Here is a 19,210-nt window from a genome sequence, read left to right on the forward strand (position 1 = left end):
CGCCTCGATTGAACCTGCCTCCCCCACACTTCCAGACAGCGCATTCCGGACCCCAACCACTCGCTGGGTGAACAAGTTATTTTGCACATTGCATTTGCTCCTTTTGCAAATCATTTTAAATCTTTATCTCTCTCGTTCTCACCTTTTGCGAGTGGGAACAATTTCTCTCTATCTACTCTTGTCCAATCCCCTCGTGAGTTTGAACATCTCTATCAAATATCCTCTTAGCCTTCTTCTTTCCAAAGAGAACAGCCCCAACCTCTCCAGTCCATCCTCATAACTGGAGTTTCCCTGGAACAATTCTGGTAAACCTCTTCTCTCTCTCCATTGCGTTCACATCCTTCCTACAGTGTGGCGCCCTGAACTGTACACAATATCCCAGCAGAGGTCTAACCAGTTCCTTGTGTCTTGTCACATTGTTTGAGGGATCTGGCTAACCCAAGGTGTCTAGATCACCAACAACCTGTCCTGGTCCCCCCATGCCGACACTATAGTTAAGAAAACCCACCAACGCCTCTACTTTCTCAGGAGGCTGAGGAAATTTGGCATGTCAGCTACGACTCTCACCAACGTTTACAGATGCACCATAGAAAGCATCCTTTCTGGTTGTATCACAGCTTGGTATGACTCCTGCTCTGCCCAAGACCGCAAGGAACTACAAAAGGTCGTGAATGTAGCCCAATCCATCACGCAAACCAGCCTCCCATCCACTGACTCTGTCTACACTTCCCGCTGCCTCGGCAAAGCAGCCAGCATAATCAAGGACCCCACGCACACCCCGGACATTCTCTCTTCCACCTTCTTCCGTTGGGAAAAAGATACATAAGTCTGAGGACACGTAGCAACCAACTCAAGAACAGCATCTTCCCTGCTGCCATCAGACTTTTGAATGGACCTACCTCGCACTAAGTTGATCTTTCTCTACGCCCTAGCTATGACTGTAACACTACATTCTGCACCCTCTCCTTTCCTTCTCTATGAATGGTATGCTTTGTCTGTATGGCGCGCAAGAAGCAATACTTTTCACTGTATGTTAATACATGTGACAATAATAAATCAAATCAAAATCAAATCAAGGAGAACTTCTGGTCTAGTGTAAGTTCAGCATAACCTCCTTGTTCTTGTACTCTGTGCCTCTATTAATAAAGTCCAGGATTCTATATGCTTTATTTACCATTCTCTCCAGGTGTTCTGCCACCTTCAATGATCTGGGCACAGACATACCAGCTCCCTCTGCTCCTGCAACCCTTTTAGAATTTTATCCCTTATTTTCTATTGTCTCTCCATGCTCTTCCGACCAGAATGCATCACCTCTCACTTCCCCACATTAAACTTCATCAGACACCTATCTCCCCACTCCGCCCACTTATCTATGCCCTGTTGAGGTTCTACACAGTCATCTTCACAGTTTACAATATTTCCAAATTTTGTCGTCCACAAACTTTAAAATTCTCCCCTGCGCACCAAGGTCTAAGATCCTCGATATGTATCAGGTCCCATTCTGACCCCTGAGGAGAACCTTCCTCCAACCCGAAAAATATCCATTAACCATTACCCTTATTCTTCTTATGATTCAGCCAATTTTGTAACCACATTGCTACCGGCCCTTTTATTCCAAGAACTATAACTTTTCTCACAAGTACGGGCAACACGGTGGCACAGCGGTTAGCACTGCTGCCTCACAGCGCCAGGGACCCAGGTTCGATTCCCGGCTTTGAGTCACTGTCTGTGTGGAGTTTGCACGTTCTCCCCATGTCTGTGTGGGTTTCCTCCGGGTGCTCAGATTTCTTTCCACAGTTCAAAGATGTGAGGGTTAGGTGGATCGGCCGTGCTAAATTGCCCCTTAGTGACCAAAGATGTGTAGGTTAGGTGGATTGGCCATGCTAAATTGCCCCTTACTGTCCAAAGATGTGTAGGTTAGGTGGATTGGTCATGCTAAACTGCCCCTTAGTGTCCAAAGATGTGCGGGTTAGGTGGATTGGCCATGCTAAATTGCCCCTGAGTTTCCAAAGATGTGCGGGTTAGGTGGATTGGCCATGCTAAATTGCCCCTTACTGTCCAAAGATGTGCGGGTTAGGTGGATTGGCCATGCTAAACTGCCCCTTACTGTCCAAAGATGTGCGGGTTAGGTGGATTGGCCACGCTAAATTGCCTCTCAGTGTCAGGGGGATTAGTCGGGTAAATACAAGGGTTTAGGCAGAAAGGGCCTGGGTGGGATGCTCTGTTGGAGAGTCAGAACAAAGAACAATACAGCACAGGAACAGGCCCTTCGGCCCTCCAAGCCCGCGCCGCTCCCTGGTCCAAACTAGACCATTCTTTTGTATCCCTCCATTCCCACTCCGTTCATGTGGCTATCTAGATAAGTCTTAAACGTTCCCAGTGTGTCCGCCTCCACCACCTTGCCCGGCAGCGCATTCCAGGCCCCCACCACCCTCTGTGTAAAATACGTCCTTCTGATATCCGTGTTAAACTTCCCCCCCTTCACCTTGAACCTATGACCCCTCGTGAACGTCACCACCAACCTGGGAAAAAGCTTCCCACCGTTCACCCTATCTATGCCTTTCATAATTTTATACACCTCTATTAGGTCACCCCTCATCCTCCATCTCTCCAGTGAGAACAACCCCAGTTTACCCAATCTCTTCTCATAACTAAGCCCTTCCATACCAGGCAACATCCTGGTAAACCTCCTCTGCACTCTCTCTAAAGCCTCCACGTCCTTCTGGTAGTGTGGCGACCAGAACTGGGCACAGTATTCCAAATGCGGCCGAACCAACGTTCTATACAGCTGCAACATCAGACCCCAACTTTTATACTCTATGCCCCGTCCTATAAAGGCAAGCATGCCTTATTCACTACCTTCTCCACCTGTGACGTCACCTTCAAGGCGGCATGGTAGCACAGTGGTTAGCACTGCTGCTTCACCGCTCCAGGGACCTGGGTTCGATTCCCGGCTTGGGTCACTGTCTGTGTGGAGTTTGCACATTCTCCTCGTGTCTGCGTGGGTTTCCTCCGGGTGCTCCGGTTTCCTCCCACAGTCCAAAGATGGGCGGGTTAGGTTGATTGGCCATGCTAAAAATTGCCCTTAGTGTCCTGAGATGCGGGATTGTGGTCGGTGCAGACTCGATGGGCCGAATGGCCTCTTTCTGTACTGTAGGGTTTCTATTCTATGATTCTATGAAGGATCTGTGGACTTGCACACCCAGGTCCCTCTGCGTATCTACACCCTTTATGGTTCTGCCATTTATCGTATAGCTCCCCCCTACGTTAGTTCTACCAAAATGCATCACTTCGCATTTATCTGGATTGAATTCCATCTGCCATTTCTTTGCCCAAATTTCCAGCCTATCTATATCCTTCTGTAGCCTCTGACAATGTTCCTCACTATCTGCAAGTCCAGACATTTTCGTGTTGTCCGCAAACTTACTGTTCACCCCAGTTACACCTTCTTCCAGATTGTTTATATAAATCACAAACAGCAGAGGTCCCAATACAGAGCCCTGCGGAACACCACTAGTCACAGGCATCCAGCCGGAAAAAGACCCTTCCACTACCACCCTCTGTCTTCTGCGACCAAGCCAGTTCTCCACCCATCTAGCCACCTCCCCCTTTATCCCATGAGATCCAACCTTTTGCACCAACCTACCATGAGGGACTTTGTCAAACACTTTACTAAAGTCCATACAGACGACATCCACGGCGCTTCCCTCATCAACCATTCTAGTCACTTCTTCAAAAAACTCCACCAGGTTAGTGAGGCATGACCTCCCTCTCACAAAACCATGCTGACTATCGCTAATGAGTTTATTCCTTTCTAAATGCGCATACATCCTATCTCTAAGAATCCAAATGCAAGCTCAGTCAGTGCAAGCTCGATGGGCCGAAAGGCCTCCTTCTACACTGAAAGGATTCTATTCTATTCTAAGTAGACTCCCTTGAAAAGGAGTTCCCCAACTGAACGGGGAGGAATGATTCAATTTCTCTTATTCTCTGAAATGCATTTGCTGTTACATTTCATGTTTCTTTGGAATATGGACAATGGGGGAAGTTTATCCAAGGTCACAGAGGTTATTAGCCGTTGCTTTCAGATGGCTTCTATTGCTCCATCGCCCTTCCCTACTGCATATATCTCAGTTTAACATTTTCAGGTGTGTCCAGTTATTGATATTCTTCACCCAAACCTTGTGTTTGTTCCCCTCCCCGTGTAGTTCTGTAGGTGAGCACGCTGGTGAGGTGAGGCAGAAAGCCCAGACAGTGAGCTCTTCAATCTAGTATCAGATAGTGCATCACCAGAAACTCAACTGGACTCGTCACAGTGGCTAGAAGAGCAGATCAGAGGCTAGGAATACTGCGGCGAGGAACTCACCTCCTGACTCTCCAAGGCTTGTCCACCATCTACAAGACACAAGTCAGGAGTGTGATGGAAAACTCCCCACTTGCCTGGATGGGTGCGGCTCCAACAACACTCAAGAAGCTCGACACCATCCAGGACAAAGCAGCCCCGCTTGATTGGCACCCCATCCACTCCCTCCACCACCGACGCTCAGTAGCAGCAGTGTGTACCACCTACAAGATGCACTGCAGCAATTCACCAAAGATCCTTAGACAGCACCTTCCAAACCCATAACCACTTCCATCTAGAAGGACAAGGGCGGCAGATACATGGGAACACCACCACCTGCAAGTTCCCCTCCGAGCCACTCACCATCCTGACTTGGAAATATATCGGCCGTTCCTTCGCAGTCGCTGGGTCAAAATCCTGGAATTCCCTCCCTAACGGCATTGTGGGTCAACCCACAGCACGTGGACTGCAGCGATTCAAGAAGGCAGCTCACCACCACCTTCTAAATGCTGGTCTAGCCAGCGCCACCCATGTCCCACAAAGGAATAATAAAAATTTTCAGGGTTAAATACCATCTGCCACTGCTCTGCTCACCTGACCTCATAGAATAGAAACATAGAAATCATAGAAACCCTACAGTACAGAAAGAGGCCATTCGGCCCATCGAGTCTGCACCGACCACAATCCCACCCAGGCCCTCCCCCCACATCCCTACATATTTTACCCGCTAATCCCTCTAACCTACGCATCTCAGGACACTAAGGGCAATTTTTAGCATGGCCAATCAACCTAACCCGCACACCTTTGGACTGTGGGAGGAAACCGGAGCACCCGGAGGAAACCCACGCAGACATGAGGAGAATGTGCAAACTCCACACAGACAGTGACCCCAGCCGGGAATCGAACCCAGGTCCCTGGAGCTGTGAAGCAGCAGTGCTAACCACTGTGCCACCGTGCCGCCCTACCCATCTATATCTTCCTGTAACCAACAATCATCCTCTTCACTATTAATCACTCTACCAATCTCGGTGTCATCTGAAAACTTGCTTATCATTCCCCCAACATCTCATTTGGAGAGCCGATGCAGACTCAATGGGCTGAATGGCCTCCTTCTGTAACGTAACAATCCTGCGACACAGTACCAATCCCTATTTTTCCATCTAGGTAATTACACTCAGCCAGGCTCCTGTGGGAGGCAAGGCAGGAAATTGCAAAGGCTCTGATACAAACTTCCAATTCCTCTCTGTCCAGGGCGGGGGAAGAAAGTGCCAGAGGACCGGAGGACGGCTAATGTGGCTCCACTTTTCAAGAAAGGTAGGACAGATGAACCAGGGGTTCTCAAAGGCCTGAGTAAATCGGAAAGTCACTCTCGATCGACTGGGAGCAAGCTTTTCCCTAAACATCAAACACCCGGTCGGATGTAACTATCTCCACTCCAAAATTAGCTAAAAATGCAAAAAGAAGTTTAAGCTTATTTATTAGTGTCCCAAGTAGGCTTACATTAACACGGCAATGAAGTTACTGTGAAAATCCCCTAGTCGCCACACTCCTGTTCAGGTACACTGCGGGAGAATTTAGCATGCACATAACCAGCACGTCTTTCAGACTGTGGGAGGAAACCGGAGCACCCGGAGGAAACCCACGCAGACACGGGGAGAACGCGCAGACTCCATACAGACAGTGACCCAAGCCAGGAATCGAACCCGGGTCTCTGGCGCAGTGAGGCATCCCTGTGCCACCTGGGGATTTTCACAGTAACTTCATTGCAGTGTTACTGTAAGCCTACTTGTGACACTAATAAATAAACTTTAAACTCTCCACAGATGCTGCCTGACCTGCTGAGTTCATCCAACACTTTCTGTTCTTATTTCAGATCTCCAGCATACACAGTACTTTGATTTTATTCAAGAATTGTAAGGCCTAGATGTTGAAGGCACAGCCGTCATTTCTTTTTATTCATTCATGGGATGTGGGCGTCGCTGGCTGGGCCAGCATTTATTGCCCATCCCTAGTTGCCCTTGGAGGGCAGTTAAGAGTCAACCACATTGCTGTGGCTCTGGAGTCACATGTAGGCCAGACTAGGTAAGGACGGTAGATTTCCTTCCCTGAAGGACATTAGTGAACCAGATGGGTTTTTCCGACAATCGACAATGATTTTATGGTCACCGTTAGATTCTTAATTGTGGGTATTTTTTATTGAATTCAAATTCCACCCTCTGCCGTGGCGGGATTCGAACCCAGGTCCCCAGAGCATTAGCTGAGTTTCTGGATTAATAGTCTAGCGATAATACCACAAGGCCATCACCTCCCCATAATGCAATGCGACCTTTTGGATCCCCCTGACTTGGTTTGATTTATTATTGTCACATGTATTGGGATACAGTGAAAAGTATTGTTTCTTGCGCACTATACAGACAAAGCATACCGTTCATAGAGTACATAGGGGAGAAGGAAAGGAGAGAGTGCAGAATGTAGTGTTACAGTCATAGCTAGAGTGTAGAGAAAGATCAACTTAATATAAGGTAGGTCCATTCAAAACTCTGATGGCAGCAGGGAAGAAGCTGTTCTTGAGTCGGTTGGTACGCTTGTACCTTTTTCCCGACGGGAGAAGGTGGAAGAGAGAATGTCCGGGGTGAGTGGGGTCCTTGATTATGCTGGCTGCTTTTCCTGGGGGGGTATGGGGCAGGCAGAACCTTGGTTTTGCATCACTTCTGAAAGACAGCATCACCGACAGTGCAGCACTCCCTCAGCACTGGACTGGGATGAGATGAATAAATCCCGAAGGCCTGTCACACTGCTGGCCTTCCAGTGTGGCGTTGGTGTGGGACCTCGGCAAGCATACTGCGTTACGTAGAGGCAGAGAGTGGCTCGGGACGCAGGAAGGTGAATCCAAGGAGAATTGCTGGCTCCAGAAGAAAGTGGATTTCAAACGGAGATGGATATGTACTAAAAGGAGTGAAACCAGATAAAATATTGCAGCAATAATGACTTTCTACAGTGGAAAGCAGGGATTAGCCACCTGGCTCCAATAAGTACCTGTAAAACTGTCAGTCTGTGTTATCATAGATCTTATATCAACTATAAGTGAGGGGAGGCAATGGAAAATAGAGGGGAGTCGAGGAGCAGAGGGACCCAGTGTATATGTGCATCAGGTTGTTGGTAGGACAGGTTGAGAAAGTGGTCACCATTGATCCTTGAACTTTACAAAAGAGACACAGAATCCCTACAGTGCAAGAGGAGGCCATTCGGCCCATCAAGCCCACACCGACATCATAGGTTGGGATTTGTTGACTTTCCCCTCGGCCGGTCGTCAAATTTCCCGTCCAACCCCTGACGGTTCCTGCCATGGGGGCGGGACTGGAAATTCCCGGCCCTCAAGTAGGAGTAACTGGCTGGAATTTTCCAGCCCCTTGCGCCGGCCGGATCATCCAGTCCCGCCCAGATGAACACCAGCTTTCCATGGCTCACCTATTCTGGCCATCAGACTTCAGGAAGGATGTGAAGGCTTTTGAGAGGCGCACTGATAAGATTCACACGCATGGTTCCAGGCATCAGAGCCACACCTAGAATACTGTGTGCAGTTTTGGTCTCCTTTTCTGAGGAAGGATGTTCTTGCTCTCGAGGGAGTGCAGCGAAGGTTTACCAGGCTGATTCCGGGGATGGCGGGACTGATGTATGAGGAGAGATTGACTAAGTTTGGATTGTTTTCGCTGGAGTTCAGAAGAATGAGGGGGGATCTCATAGAGATTTATAAAATTCTAACAGGACTGGACAGGGTAGATGTAGGAAGGATGTTCCCGATGGTGGGGGAGTCCAGAACCAGGGGTCACAGTCTGAGGATTCGCGGTAAGACAGAGATGAGGAGACATTTCTTCACCCAGAGAGTGGTGAGCCTGTGGAATTCATCACCACAGGAAGTAGTTGATGCCAAAACATTGAATGTATTCAAGAGGCGGCTGGATATAGCACTTGGGGCGAATGGGATCAAAGGTTATGGGGAGAAAGCAGGATTAGGCTATTGAGTTCGATGATCAGCCATGAATGGTGGAGCAGGCACGAAGGGCCGAATGGCCTCCTCCTGCTCCTATCTTCTATGTTTCTATGAATAGATTGGAGAAACTGCAGCTTTTCTCCTTAGAGAAGACAACCTCCCCAATGTCTGACTCCCCCAAAATTCCAAATCTCGCCCAACGTCCGAACCTCCCCCACTCCCATATCCCATTCACTCACCCTCAAATCTATCCAGCCCTCTTTCATTAGGATCTTTAAACCCCACCTGCTTTATGGCAGCTAATGCAGTAAAAGGGGGCATGTCCTCCTTCGCACTGCTCCTTTTACTTCACTGCTGGAGTTGGGGTCACGCTTCGCTGCCGGAATCTCACCCAGCTGGAGTCAGGGAGCTAGGGTGAGACCATTTAACCGCGGGTGGGTCAGTACAGAGCAGCAATGATTGCCACTCTGAGGGCATTACGGGCCCTTGAACAGTCGTAGCAGCATTCTCACTGGATTAGTAATCCAGAGACCCACGCACCGAGGACTCAGGTTCAAATCCCACCATGGCAGACACTGAAATTTGAATAATTTGAGTAAAAAATTTGGATTAAAAAAAAAATCTAATGGTGACATCGAAACCATTTTCAAATGTTTAAAAAAATCTAGTTCACTAATGCCCCTTTCGGGAAGGAAATATGGGCGGCATGGTGGCAAACAGCTGCCTCACAGCACCAGGGACCCGGGTTCAATTCCAGCCTCAGGTCACTGTCTGTGTGGAGTTGACACGTTCTCTTCGTCTCTACGTGGGTTTCTTCCGGGTGCTCCGGTTTCCTCCCACAGTCCAAAGATGTGCAGGTTAGGTGGATTGGCCATGCTAAATTGCCCCTTAGTGTCCAAAGATGTGCGGGTTAGGTGGATTGGCCATGCTAAATTGCCCCTTAGTGTCCAAAGATGTGCGGGTTAGGTGGATTGGCCATGCTAAATTGCCCCTTAGTGTCCAAAGATGTGCGGGTTAGGTGGATTGGCCATGCTAAATTGCCCCTTAGTGTCCAAAGATGTGCGGGTTAGGTGGATTGGCCATGCTAAGTTGCCCCTTAGTGTCCAAAGATGTGCGGGTTAGGTGGATTGGCCATGCTAAATTGCCCCTTAGTGTCCAAAGATGTGCGGGTTAGGTGGATTGGCCATGCTAAATTGCCCCTTAGTGTCCAAAGATGTGCAGGTTAGGTGGATTGGCCATGCTAAATTGCCCCTTAGTGTCAGGGAGATTAGCAGGTGGGGTTACGGGGATAGAGATGAGGTGGAATTGTTATCAGTGCAGGCTTGATGGGCTGAATGGCCTCCTTCTGCACTATATGGATCCTATGAAATCTGCCATCCTTACCTGGCCTGGCCTACATGACTTCAGACCCACCCTTAAATGCCCTCTGAAATGCCCCAGCTCAAGGGGGGAGTTAGGGATGGGCAACAAATGTTGGCACAGCCAATGACCCACATCGCATGAATATGAACAGAGGTGGGGCGGGGGGGGGGGACAAATATTGGATATTCCGAGGCTTGTAGAATTGGGGTTCAGGGTGGCACGGTGACACGGTGGTTAGCACTGCTGCCTCACAGCGCCGGGGACCCGGGTTCGATTCCCGGCTTGGCTCACCACCTGTGCCAAGTCTGCACGTTCTCCCTGCGTCTGCGTGGGTTTCCTCCGGGGGCTCCGGTTTCCTCCGAAAGACGTGCTGGTTAGGGTGCGTTGCCCGTGCTAAATTCTCCCGAACAGGCGCTGGAGCATGGCGACTGGGGGCTTTTCACAGTAACTTCATCGCAGTGTTAATGTAAGCCTTACTTGTGGCACCCAGTAAATCCACTCAACAACCCTCCTTCCCCCAATGCTGCTGCCACAGTCTCTCCAGGATTAGAGAATTTCCATTAAAATGCTGGAGTGGATATTAGCCAATCCTGTACTTTTGGCGTGCTTACTTCCTTCTGTTGGAGTTTGAGTCGAAGTCAAGTTGTTTTCCCTCTCTCTCTCTCTTCCAAAGCCAGTGAAATTTGTACCGAGCTGTCAATCAGTAGGCTGTCCCCCAGGGGTCTGGAGTTGGTACAGGAAGATTCCGCCTTTCGCTTACCAGGTAATGTGGTGATCGCTGACCACAGGACAGAGAGAGAGAGAGAGACGCAGCATACACACAGGGACAGGGAAACTGTGTGCAGAGTTAAACCAGGAGTTGCACTGAGTTCGGAAACTTTTCTATTTGTTGTTTCCTGGTTTTTGAAACTTTCTCCCAAACTTTTATCTTCTTTTGATTGTTACAAAGTTTTGTTTCTTGGCAACTTTTTGTGGTTTCTTAAAGCAAATCTTTTAAAAGGAAAGTAACTCAAGAATCAATCGGGAGTCCTTTTTTGTTTTGGAAGAGGGAGGAATCCTGGAATTCTTGGAAAGTTTTCAGAAGTTGGAGCAGCAACAGTAACTTTTGTTGGAAGGATTTTTTTTTTTGGAATAACGGGGATCCGGAGTGGAGATAACTTGCTGAGGGGTTGACAAGGGGGAATCCGGAGCCTGTGAGAAGGGAAGAGACACAGGCAAGCCACAGAACACCACCCCCCACAAACCATGTCCAAATGTAAAGAGGACGGGAGTTATACTCCCACTGTAGCCATCGTGAGGATCCCGGACAGTGAGGATGCCTGTGATTCGGAACCCGAGGTCCCGGGTCCCAGAGAACGCGGAACCCCCCGAGGCAGGAGGATGTTAATCTTTCTGGACATGATCTGCATTGTGCTGGGTAAGATTCCAGTGGAACTCAAGTCTATTCTGCTCATGCTGAGTGTAAATGGGGAGCTCAGATTCTGGGAGGGAGATTGACGTCCAAGCTTTGCATTTCTCTGTGCATCGAGGCTGGGAAGTCACTGAGTGGGGTTTGTACCTTTTAATAATATTGGCTAAAGATAATTCTTCCCCATATCCAGAATGAGAGAGCTCAGAGCAGCCCAGCCTGGCAGCAATGGATTCGCTCCCAATCCTTACCCTGATTTAGCAGCTCATTGCACTTGATCCATCCAAGCTCCCCCTTCCAGCCTCCTCCACTCTCCCCCCTCCCCTCCCCCCTCCCTCCCTCCACTGTCCCCCCCCTCCCCCCCCTCCCCCCCTCCCTCCCCTCCCCTCCCCTCCCCCCCTCCCCCTCCCTCCCCCTCCCTCCCCCCTCCCTCCCTCCACTCTGCCCCCTCCCTCCACTCTCTCCCCTCCCCCTCCCCTCCCCTCCCCTCCCTCTCCCCCTCCCCTCCCCCTCCCCCCTCCCACTCTCCCCCCTCCCTCCACTCTCCCCCCTCCCTCCCCTCCCTCCACCCTCCCCCCCCCTCCCCCCTCCCTCCACTCCCCCCTCCCTCCCCCTCCCTCCATCCCCCCCCCTCCCCTCCCCCTCCCACCCCCCCCCCTCCCTCCTCTCTCCCCCCTCCCTCCACCCCTCCCCCTCCCTCCCCCCTCCCCCCTCCCTCCCCCCACCCTCCCCCTCCCCCCCCCCCACCCCACCCTCCCCCACCCTCCCCCACCCTCCCCCACCCTCCCCTCCCCCTCCCTCCACCCTCCCTCCACCCTCCCCCACCCTCCCCTCACCCTCCCCCACCCTCCCTCCACCCTCCCCCCTCCCCTCCACCCTCCCCCTCCCTCCACTCTTCCCTCCCTCCCTCCCCCCTCCCTACCCCCTCCCCCCACTCTCCCTCCACTCCCCCCCTCCCTCCACTCTCCCCCTCCCTCCACTGTCCCCCCTCCCTCCCTCCACTCTCCCCTCCCTCCCTCCATTCTCCCCCTCCCTCCCTCCATTCTCCCCCCTCCCTCCCTCCACTCTCTCCCCACCACACTGCCCCCCTCCCTCCACGCCGCTCTCCCCCTCCCTCCCTCCGCCGCACTCCCCCTCCCTCCCTCCGCCGCTCTCCCCCTCCCTCCCTCCGCCCGCTCTCCCCCTCCCTCCCTCCGCCACTCTCCCCCTCCCTCCGCCGCTCTCCCCCTCCCTCCGCCGCTCTCCCCTCCCCCTCCCTCCCTCCACCACTCTCCCCCTCCCTCCCTCCCTCCCTCCCCCTCCGCTCCCTCCTCCCTCCCCTCCCTCCCCCCTCCCTCCCCCCCCTCCCTCCCTCCCTCCCCTCCCTCCCTCCCTCCACCACTCTCCCCCTCCCTCCTTCCCTAACTCCCGCCACTCTCTCCCTCCCTCCGCCACGCTCCCCCTCCCTCCGCCACTCTCTCCCTCCCTCCCTCCCTCCGCCACTCCCTCCCTCCCCCCCTCCGCCACTCCCTCCCTCCCCCCTCCGCCACTCTCTCCCTCCCCCCCTCTGCCACTCTCCCCTCCCTCCCTCCGCCACTCTCTCCCTCCCCCTCCCTTCCTCCCTCCCTCCGCCCCTCCCTTCCTCCCTCCCCTCCGCCCCTCCCTTCCTCCCTCCCTCCGCCCCTCCCTTCCTCCCTCCCTCCGCCCCTTCCCTTCCTCCCTCCCTCCGCCCCTCCCTTCCTCCCTCCCTCCGCCCCTCCCTTCCTCCCTCCCTCCGCCCCTCCCTTCCTCCCTCCCCTCCGCCCCTCCCTTACCTCCCTCCCTCCGCCCCCTCCCTTCCTCCCTCCCTCCGCCCCTCCCTTCCTCCCCGCCCCTCCCTTCCTCCCTCCCTCCGCCCCTCCCTTCCTCCCTCCCTCCGCCCCTCCCTTCCTCCCTCCCTCCGCCCCTCCCTTCCTCTCCCTCCCGCCCCTCCCCTTCCTCCCTCCCTCCGCCCCTCCCTTCCTCCCTCCCTCCCTCCGCCCCTCCCTCCCTCCCTCCCGCCCCTCCCTCCCTCCCTCCGCCCCTCCCTCCCTCCCTCCGCCCCTCCCTCCCTCCCTCCGCCCCTCCGCCCCTCCCTCCCTCCCTCCGCCCCCTCCCTCCCTCCCTCCGCCCCTCCCTCCCTCCCTCCCTCCACCCCTCCCTCCCTCCCTTCACCCCCTCCCTCCCTCCCTCCACCCCTCCCTCCGCCCCTCCCTCCCTCCCTCCCTCCACCCCTCCCTCCCTCCCTCCCTCCACCACTCCCTCCCTCCGCCACTCTCTCCCTCCCTCCCTCCGCCACTCTCTCCCTCCCTCCCTCCGCCACTCTCTCCCTCCCTCCCTCCGCCACTCTCTCCCTCTCTCCCTCCGCCACTCTCTCCCTCTCCCCCTCCGCCACTCTCTCCCTCCCTCTCTCCCTCCGCCACTCCCTCTCTCCCTCCGCCACTCTCTCCCTCCCTCCATCCCTCCGCCACTCTTTCCCTCCCTCCCTCCCTCCGCCACTCCCTCCCTCCCTCCACCACTCCCTCCCTCCCTCCACCACTCCCTCCCTCCCTCCCTCCCTCCACCCCTCCCTCCCTCCACCCCTCCCTCCCTCCCTCCACCCCTCCCTCCCTCCCTCCACCCCTCCCTCCCTCCCTCCACCCCTCCCTCCCTCCCTCCACCCCTCCCTCCCTCCCTCCCTCCACCCCTCCCTCCCTCCCTCCACCACTCCCTCCCTCCCTCCACCACTCCCTCCCTCCCTCCACCACTCCCTCCCTCCGCCACTCTCTCCCTCCCTCCCTCCGCCACTCTCTCCCTCCCTCCCTCCCTCCCTCCCTCCCTCCCTCCGCCACTCTCTCCCTCCCTCCCTCCGCCACTCTCTCCCTCCCTCCCTCCGCCACTCTCTCCCTCCCTCCCTCCGCCACTCTCCCTCCCTCCCTCCGCCACTCTCTCCCTCCCTCCCTCCGCCACTCTCTCCCTCCCTCCCTCCGCCACTCTCTCCCTCCCTCCCTCCGCCACTCTCTCCCTCCCTCCCTCCCTCCGCCACTCTCTCCCTCCCTCCCTCCGCCACTCTCTCCCTCCCTCCCTCCCTCCGCCACTCTCTCCCTCCCTCCACCACTCTCTCCCTCCCTCCGCCACTCCCTCCCTCCGCCACTCCCTCCCTCCGCCACTCCTTCCTTCCCTCCTCCACTCCCTCCTTCCCTCCCTCCGCCACTCTCTCCTTCCCTCCCTCCCTCCGCCACTCTCTCCTTCCCTCCCTCCCTCCACCACTCTCTCCCTCCCTCCCTCCGCCACTCTCTCCCTCCCTCCCTCCGCCACTCTCTCTCTCCCTCCCTCCCTCCGCCACTCTCTCTCTCCCTCCCTCCCTCCCTCCGCCACTCTCCCCCCCCAGCCTCGCCTCTCCACTCGCTGCTCTCTCACCTTTAGGCCCTATATCAATGTGTCACAGTGTCATTGCGGCACACGGAGAGGCCATTCAGCCCATTAGGTCGATGCTGGTTCTCTGTAGGACTCTCCAGTCAGTTCCCATTCCCAGTTCTCTGTCAATGTGGAAGGTACTGTGTCAGTAATCGGGTGACCCCAAGCCCCCAGTGTGGAAGGTACTGTGTCAGTAACAGTGCCAATAACTGAAGCAGATTGCAACAAATTAAATTAATAAACTGGAATGGTGCCAGTGGTTAGCACTGCTGCCTCACAGGACCAGAGACCTGGGTTCAACTCTGGCCTCGGGTGACTGTGTGGAGTTTGCACGTTCTCCCTGTGTCTGCATAGGTTTCTCCGAGATCTCTGGTTTCCTCCCTCATTCCATAGATGTGTAGGTTTGGTTGATTGGCCATGCTAAATTGCCTCTTAGTGTCCAAAGATGTGTAGGTTAGGTGGATTGGCCATGCTAAATTGCCTCTTAGTGTCCAAAGATGTGTAGGTTAGGTGGATTGACCATGCTAAATTGCCTCTTAGTGTCCAAAGATGTGTAGGTTAGGGGGATTGGCTATGCTAAATTGCCCCTTAGTGTCCAAAGATGTGCAGGTTAGGTGGATTGGCCATGCTAAATTGCCTCTTAGTGTCCAAAGATGTGCGAGTTAGGTTGATTGGCCATGCTAAATTGCCCCTCAGTGTCATGGGATTAACAGGGTAAATACATGGGTTACAGGAATAGGGCCTGGGTGGGATTGTGGTCGGTACAGACTCGATGGGCCGAATGGCCTCCTTCTGCACTGTAGGGATTCTATGATTCTGTGAAACTTTCAGAACTGGACGATAAATTTCGACCCACGTAAGTGTGAGACGTGATTTTAAAAAAACAGAAAATGCTGGATAAGCTCGGCAGGTCTGGCAGTATCTGTGGAGAGAGAAACCGAGTCAATGTTCTGAGTCGAGGTGACCCTTCTACAGATTAGGAGGAGGGCACAGATTACTGAGAAAATAAGAATATTGGTGTTGGGAAGCAAAGAAATCTGGTGGATATACCGAATCTCTGAGTTGTAATGTCGTTCATTCAGACCCTTTTATATAAGAGCAATACCTCGCACTCAGGGCTTTATTTCCGAAAGGACTGAATTGAAAAGTTGTGTTAAACTCCGTGGTTAGGCTACACTTGGGCAGGTTGCGGGCAGCACTGATTACTCACAAATTAGGTGGAGAGACGCTGGTGAAGGAGCAAGAAAGCTTTGTGAGGATGATGTGTATGGGGATCAGGTTGGGGTGAAGAGGCCGGGGCCTCTTAGTGTCTGAGGAATGATCTCTATAAAATTCTGACACATTTTGGACGTGCAGAGTTCGTTTCCACTTTCAGGAGAAAGCAAGGCAAAGGCTGTCGATATAAAGTAGTTACCGAGGGATCAAAATAGGGGCCGCACGGTGGCACAGTGGTTAGCACAGCTGCCTCACAGCGCCAGGGACTCGGGTTCCATTCCAGCCTTGGGTGACTGTGTGGAGTTTGTACGGTCTCCCCGTGTCTGCGTGGGTTTCCTCCGGGTGCTCTGATTTCCTCCCACACTCTAAAGATGTGTATGTAGGTTAGGGTGGATTGGCCGTGCTAAATTGCCTCTTAGTGTCCAAAGATTTGCAGTTTAGATGGATTGGCCATGCTAAATTGCCCCTTACTGTCCAAAGATGTGTAGGTTAGATGGATTGGCCGTGCTAAATTGCCCCTTACTGTCCAAAGATGTGTAGGTTAGATGGATTGGCCATGCTAAATTGTCTCTTAGTGTCCAAAGATGTGTAGGTTAGATGGATTGGCCATGCTAAATTGCCCCTTAGTGTTCAAAGATGTGTAGGTTAGATGGATTGGCCATGCTAAATTGTCTCTTAGTGTCCAAAGATGTGTAGGTTAGATGGATTGGCCATGCTAAATTGTCCCTTACTGTCCAAAGTTGTGCAGGTTAGGTGCATTGACCATGCTAAATTCTCCCTCAGTGTACCCGAACAGGCACTGGAGTGTGGCAACTGGGGGATTTTCACAGTAACTTCATTGCAGTGTTAATGTAAACCTACTTGTGACACTAAACTTAAATTTTGGAGATGCGGAGAGTAGTGCGGAACTCGCTACACAGGGGCTGTTGAGGCAAATGTTATTATGTGTTTGAGGGGAGACCAATGATCCAGAAAAAAGATTTCAAATCTCATCGTAGCAGCCGGGGAATGTAACTTCAATCAATTAAATGAATCTTCAGTTGAGGGGGAAATATATGCAGGAGAAGTTTGTGCTGATGAGTAAGTGGCTAGAATTGAACATATGGCAGCATGGTGGCACAGTGGTTAGCACTGCTGCCTCACAGCGCCAGGGACCCGGGTTCAATTCCTGGCTTGGGTCACTGTCTGTGTGAAATTTGCACCCTGTGTCTGCGTGGGTTTCCTCCGGGTGCTCCGGTTTTCTCCCACACTCCAAAGATGCGTGTGTTAGGTGGATTGGCCATGCTAAATTGCCCCTTAGTGTCAGGGGGTCTAGACAGGGTAAATGCATGGGGTTGTGGGGATAGGACTTAGGTGGGATTGTGGTTGGTGCAGGCTTGATGGGCCAAATGGCCTCCTTCTGTTCTGTAGGATTCTATAATTCTGTAGATGTCAGTGTGATCTGGTTGGATAAGTGACCAGTTTCTATGCTGTATATTCCATGTAAAAATACGAAAAATGTTCTTTTTTTGACGATTTCCATATTGTTCACCATACACTGCTCCAAGGGCTCTGCGCCCCTCCAGCTCTGTCATCGAGAGATATACAGCCCAGAAACAGACCCTTCAGCCCAACCCGTCCATACCGACCAGGTTTCCTAAACTGAACTACTCCCATTTTGCCTGTGTTTGGCCCAATATCCCTCTAAACCTTCCCCATCCATGTACCTGTCCAAATGTCTTTTAAATGTTGTAATTGTACCCGCCTCTACCACCTCCTCTGGCACCTCATTCCATACCCGCACCACCCTCTGTGTGAAAAAGTTGTCCCTCAGATCACTTTTAAATCTTTCCCCTCTCACCTTCAACCTATGCCCTCCAGTTTTGGACTCCCCTACCCCGAGGAAAAGATCTTGGCTATTCACCTTTTCTCTGCCGCTCATCGTTTTATAAACCTCGATAAGGTCACCCCTCATCCTCCTACGCGCCAGGGAAAAATGTCCCAGCCTATCCAGACTCTCATAATTCAAACCTTCCATTGCACATCCCTCATTTTCACCAATCAACCATCGGCCTTAAACGCCAGAACTCCCTCCCTAAATCTCAACCTATCTCCTTTGACCCAAGCTTGCAGTTTATCCATGCTAATTTAGTGTGGAATTTTGCTCACTCGACATGAGTCTGGGATGGTTGGCTACATTTAAGGGTGCTACGTAAATGCAAGTTGTTGGTGTTGTCACCCCATGACCCTGGATCTACCCACCACCCTGCCGCCCCACCCCCAGCAGTGCAGCCAAGGGATTGCAGGTGGACCTTATTATTTAACTCTGCGTTGCACTAGCGCCCAGCTGCCGGCCAGCTGTGTCACTGAAGCCATGTGGTGTTAAAGCCCCCGTACCAAAGCCTGATGTGGAATATCTGCTGCCAATCCGGGAGGGATTTGAGAATGGAAGCAGAAACTGTCGTACAGCGAAAAGGGAAAAATGCACCCTGAACTAACAGCAAAAATATACTGCAAGTACACAGAAAGTCCATGAGCATCTTTTGGGTGGCATGGTAGCGCAGTGGTTAGCACTGCTGCCTCACAGCTCCAGGGACCTGGGTTCAATTCCCAGCTTGGGTCGCTGACTGTGCGGGGTCTGCACATTCTCCCCGTGTCTGCGTGGGTTTCCTCCGGGTGCTCCGGTTTCCTCCCACAGTCCGAAAGACGTGCTGTGTTAGGGTGCATTGGCCATGCTAAATTCTCCCTCGGTGTACCCGAACAGGCGCCGGAGTGTGGCGACTAGGGATTTTCACAGTAACTTCATTGCAGTCTTAATGTAAGCCTAGAATCATAGAATCCCTGCAGTGCAGAAGGAGGCCATTCGGCCCATCGAGTCTACACCAACCACAATCCCACCCAATCCCTATCCCCTTAACCCCATGCATTTACCCTAGCTAGTCCCCCTGAGACTAAGGGGCATTTTAGCACGGCCAATCCACCTAACCTGCACATCTTTGGACTGTGGGAGGAAACCGGAGCACCCGGAGGAAACTCACGCAGACACGGGGAGAACGTGCAAACTCCACACAGACAATGATGCATCTGCTGCCTAATTCCAGCGTTTCTGGGTTAATTAGTTCAAGGTGTTCTGTGTTAATGAAAAATAGAATCAGGCTAATGTAGATTAACCATGATCTTATTTGATGGTCTGTTCACCTCCTGGTCCTACCCTCCTATGTAGCAATATTTGCTGTTTGATCAACTGCTATACTCACATCGTGGGCAATAACCTTCACTTTTACTTCAATCAGCGTACTCTCGTTCTGTTTGGCAAAACAATTAAACAAATTGAAGGACAAAGAAAGAAGGACAGTCCCTTAAAGGGGAACTGCCCGAAACAAAGCATAAATGAAACTTAAAACATTAAATCCAAAGGTGATTAAAGTAAAAAAAAGTTTATTTATTTATTAGTGTCACAAGTAGGCTTACATTAACATTGCAATGAAGTTACTGTGAAAATCCCCTCGTCGCCTGTTCG

The 19,210-nt window shown here is 52.6% G+C and overlaps 1 protein-coding gene across 1 annotated transcript in view; it reads left to right on the top strand.

Moving 5' to 3' along the window:
* Positions 1-10,309: 10,309 nt before the first annotated feature.
* Positions 10,310-19,210, top strand: part of LOC144507689 (phospholipid phosphatase 3-like) — a 102,826-nt gene continuing 93,925 nt past the window's right edge. Inside the window, exon 1 of the mRNA XM_078234880.1 lies at positions 10,310-11,112. Within this exon, the coding sequence (XP_078091006.1) occupies positions 10,941-11,112 (172 nt within the window). The 5' untranslated portion in view covers positions 10,310-10,940. The remainder of the gene's footprint in view (positions 11,113-19,210) is intronic.

The sequence above is a fragment of the Mustelus asterias genome, chromosome 19 (genome assembly GCF_964213995.1).
Source record: "Mustelus asterias chromosome 19, sMusAst1.hap1.1, whole genome shotgun sequence".
Lineage (NCBI taxonomy): Eukaryota > Metazoa > Chordata > Chondrichthyes > Carcharhiniformes > Triakidae > Mustelus > Mustelus asterias.